We start from the raw sequence: 4663 nt of genomic DNA, 5'->3' as shown, positions 1-4663 counted from the left end.
GGGAGCTTTTGGGGAGGACAGGTCGCAGCTTGGCTATGGAAGGCTCCAATGGCTTTGGGATCGACTCCATTCTCTCCCACCGAGCGGGCAGCCCCGCCCTTCCCAAGGGGGACCCCTTGCTCGGGGACTGCCGCTCTCCCCTGGAGCTGAGTCCTCGCTCAGAGAGCAGCAGCGACTGCTCTTCACCAGCCTCGCCAGGAAGGGACTGTCTGGAGACGGGAGCCCCGCGGCCTGGCGGGGCTTCGGGACCAGGTTTGGACTCCCACCTGCAGCCTGGGCAGCTCTCGGCCCCAGCCCAGTCTCGCACCGTGACCTCCTCCTTTCTGATCAGGGACATCCTTGCCGACTGCAAACCGCTTGCGGCCTGTGCACCCTACTCTAGCAGCGGGCAGCCAGCCGCTCCTGACCCTGGGGGCCGTCTTGCGGCCAAGCCTGGGGAGGACTTTAGAGACAAGCTGGACAAAAGTGGCAGCAACGCCTCATCGGACTCTGAGTATAAAGGTAAGAAAGTGGGAGGTGAAAACCTAGGGGAGGGGGGCTCCATTTCTGAACACGGCATTAAAACTGGGGTGCACACATGCGGGGACATGAACATGCTCACCCGGAGTGCCCCCGGCCCAGGCAGAGCCGCTGGTCTCATCTGAAGCTTTCAGTCAGTTAGCCCCGTGGTTATGCTTTTGAGCAACAAAGAGTCCAGCAGAGCGAGGAGAGGAATTCTGTGTGATGACCCAGGAGAGATTCCCGAAAACACACAAAGCAAACTTTCCAAACTTCGGCTGGGACTAACCAACCCTCCAGTGGGCAGAAGCAAGTGCCTCTCAGACCAGTGGCTCTCTGGGAAAAGACCTTGCAGAAGCAACAGAAGACCCCACGGGTTCTTGCTCGAACGCTTTTTTATAAGGGGGAAAACCTAGCAGGAAATTCCGGCTGAAGCACTGAGAACAGTCAATTTTCCACCCTTTAATTTGAATATCCAGATGGGGAGGGCAATTCAGCTTTCCTTCCCGTTGGCCCCGGGTGTGATCTGGGTCCAGGGAATCATGCAAAAGAAATGCTCACTTAAAAGTAGAAACAGCAGTCAGGCAGGCGGCTGACTGGCTGGGATCGGGTTCAGCGGTCTCTGTGCTCACCCAACTGTTCTCACTGGATTTCATTTGAAGTGCACTGAGCAATCAACTTCGGGCTGTGTGTGTGGGACCCAGAGATCCCCCAGCACCCAGCCTATACTGGGGTTGAAGGACCCTTTACTTGCTTTTTCACCCCGTGAATCTTTCCAGTTTCCTTTCCATCCTGTCTTAACCAGGGAGCTGAGATCAGCACTAAGAGGAAAGAGGGAAGGAGGAAGGAAAGAAGAAAGAAAGGAAGAAAGGAGAGAAAGAATTCCTTAATTTTGTTTCTCGTCCTGGCCACTGCCTTGACTTTAGGTCTTTGGTGAAGCCAGAGGCACGAAGTTCTTTCTCAGGGAGAAGTCAGGAGGCAGGAAGGGAAGGAGTTTCAGAGCCCTGTGTCCCCATCCAGTAGAAAATGAAGGGCTGGCAGGGGCTGTTTAGAGCTCTTTCAGCCTTATAATTAATTCCCAGAATGCTTTCCATGAGATAAAACTTCCCTATAAAGCCAACTTCTATATTGTCTTGGGGGCCCTACATCTCCTGACCCATATTTGCACTGCTAAGTTGATTCAGTCGTGTCCGACTCTTCGAGACCCCATGGACTGCAGCCCAACAGGCTCCTCCATCCATGGGATTTTCCAGGCAAGAGTACTGGAGTGGGGTGCCATTGCCTTCTTTGTTTGCACTAAGTTATCACAAAAATTTAGGAAGGCTCGTTTAACACTCTCTTCCCAACCAAGAAGTGGTTGTGGACATGCCCTGACCTCAAACCAAAACCCATATGAGGCCCCACTCCACATCTCATTCCCTCCTCCACTGCCCCAAGCAACCAGTGGAGACTCCAAGGTCTCCCTGGGTCAGCCGTGCTAGATGGGCAGGTTGGGCTGGAGCTGGAGGAAGGGGGTCCAGACGCCTATGGCCCAGAGAGCCCTGCTCCTCCCCCCAGGTCTGTTTAGAGAGACAAGGAAAACTTGCCTGGGAGAAAGACAGGTGTATGATGGGGAAGTGAGGGGGAGCAAGGGAGGCAAGGTAAATATATATGTGTAACAGCATATTTTATTATTTATAATTCTCAACAACACCCAGATTTATAGTTAGAATAAGTCGCAAGCCCCCCCTGCACCGCGTGGTGCTGGTGAAAGAGTGTGGCTCGTGTCTCTATATTTGTTTATTTTTTTGCCCATAGGTGGGATTTTGAGTCAAGGTTTCGGTTAAGATAATTGGAATATCAATTTTCTTCTCTTGTCCCTGATGATATCTGATCGGGGTGGTGATGACGGCCGGCTGTCCACATATCACTTAAATAGGGTTGGAGCTGAAGACAGAGGAAGGTCTCCCCCAGCCCTAGGTACCCCACCTTTGCATCAACAAAGTCCCGGGTGAAGAAGGAGAAGAAATAACCACCTCTGGAGCATTTCTCAAAGGCGGACCCGAAGCAGGAGACCTTACCGAGAGACAGACAGACACACGGGGTTGGCAGCTAAGCGACTCCCCTATCCACCTACCATGTGAAGAGTCCCTCCTCCAAGGAGGGCACGCAGGGAAGGTCAGTCCCATCCGAGTCGGCATCAAAGGTTCCTCAGCATAACATTTAAAGAAGCGGAACCGGGCTTTGAAGTCAGGCGTTCTGCAGCGCACGGTCTGGCTTGCAAGAGCCGATATCCATGGAGAAACGAAACGGGCACTGTGCTCCCAGCTGGCAGGGTCGGGGGGCCTGGAACTCTCAGGCGTTGAGATTGACTGAGCCTGCTTTGGAGGTTGAGGCTGGGCACCTGCGAGTGTGTATCTGAAGGCTACAGCCTGCGCCCGGGAGAGGAATTAGAGAAAAAGCCCCAGGAGCCAACCCGTTCTTCTGGACACCCCAAACTCAACCTCCACCCCACCCCCAACCTTGGAGCTCAGTCCTGAGAAATGGGGCGAATTTACAAATAGGGCCAGATGATGAGGTCAAAAAGTAAGGTTTCCACAATATCAGGTTAGAGGTTTGGATAATCATTTCCGCAAACTTGCTCAAACTTTACCTGCCTGGCATAGACAGAAAAGATCCTCCATCCTAACAGATCCCCATCTCCTGAGGCACCCTTGCCCCAATGTGGCCCGAGTCCAGGAGGGCAGGGAGAGGCCAGCGAGCTGGTCTGGAGGAGGCGGTGGGAAGGCGTGGACCCCTGCTCACCGGCTTCTTACCGGTTTCTCACCCGCTAGCGCTCTCCCCGCTCAACCACTGGGGTGTACCTGGTGACTGGCACCCTCCCAGTCTCGAACCGCTTTCTGGTTGAAAAGTCTTGCTCCCTCGTGGCTCAATTAACCGGATTATTGTTTCCTACAGACAGAAATTAACTCCAATTCAGCTGAACCCAGTCACTGCAAACACCATGCTCAATGAAACTCAGCATAAAGGAAAAATAGAGAAAAAGAGGGAGGGAAGCCCCATGTCCATTTTGGGGAGATGGTCTCTGGTGGTATCATCACTTTAGGGGAAGAAGGAGGGAGGTCTTTGAGCTTGCTCCAGCAAGTGTGCATTTTCGGTGCAGTCAACTCCAAAGGAAAGTGCTGGGGAAAAAAGAAACCACATTATCCAGTACCATCCTTGTGACTCAGGAGCGGGGACCCTGCTGGTGTGTCTCGACCATCGGGGGAAACACAGGGCAGCCACCGTAGGCAAATGACAAGGACACACGGACCTCAGAGATGTGTGCATCTGAGGGGTAAACGAGTCACTTATTTTTCCAAACGGCTTTGTGCTCCCTGATCGGGCACCTGGCAGTTCGCATTTTGCCTGTGCGCTGTTTGTAGTTTAAGAAACAGGGGAACCATCCCCATAGATTCGTGCCCAACCAGGGGTCAGGCGAGATGTGGGTGTCCTTCAGGACCACCGTCTACTCCAGGGTGAACAGGCTTTTGTCCCTCAATGCAGGTTCTTCTCCCCAGACTCTGGCCCTCAGCTTCCTCTCTTCCTGGCCCAGATGCAGCCAGAGAATAGGGGGCACAGTCCTAAACCCCGGAGCACGCACCGGAGCAGCCCACCAGGCTGGAACTCCTGCGTCCCCTCCCCACCGCTCCCCTCCCCTGGCAGATCCACCCAGTCGGTCCACTAATCCCTCCAGGGAGCGCCCGTGCAGTGTGGGAGCTGGGTCGAGTTCTCTGTAGGCTTTGGGTTATTTCTCCTCGGAGGTGTCGCTCCTCCTCGGTCTGGGGGCTGGGAGGTCTCAGCCCTGAGCGGCTTTGCTGCGGCCCCACGGGCTCGAGTGCAGCGGGGCCACCGCCACCGGGAGCCACATTCACAAGACCGTAAGGGCGGGCGGGCGGTGAGGCTGGGCCCTGATGCGCGGCTGTGTCTCTGCAGTGAAGGAGGAGGGCGACCGGGAGATCTCCAGCTCCAGGGACAGCCCCCCGGTGCGCCTGAAAAAGCCACGCAAGGCGCGCACGGCCTTCACCGACCACCAGCTGGCACAGCTGGAGCGCAGCTTCGAGCGACAGAAGTACCTGAGCGTGCAGGACCGCATGGAGCTCGCAGCCTCACTCAACCTCACCGACACGCAGGTCAAGACCTGGCA

General features: G+C 55.1%; 1 protein-coding gene across 1 annotated transcript in view; it reads left to right on the top strand.

The window, feature by feature from the left end:
- Positions 1-35: 35 nt before the first annotated feature.
- The window catches only part of BARHL1 (BarH-like homeobox 1), a 10752-nt gene continuing 6124 nt past the window's right edge, over positions 36-4663 (top strand). Inside the window, exons 1-2 of the mRNA XM_010856940.1 lie at positions 36-501; positions 4453-4649. Of these exons, the coding sequence (XP_010855242.1) occupies positions 36-501; positions 4453-4649 (663 nt within the window). The remainder of the gene's footprint in view (positions 502-4452; positions 4650-4663) is intronic.

This window comes from Bison bison, unplaced genomic scaffold (assembly GCF_000754665.1).
Source record: "Bison bison bison isolate TAMUID 2011002044 unplaced genomic scaffold, Bison_UMD1.0 scf7180017864375, whole genome shotgun sequence".
NCBI classification, from domain to species: domain Eukaryota; kingdom Metazoa; phylum Chordata; class Mammalia; order Artiodactyla; family Bovidae; genus Bison; species Bison bison.
Note: the sequence above shows the minus strand (reverse complement) of the source record. Positions and strands in the feature narration are given on the sequence as shown.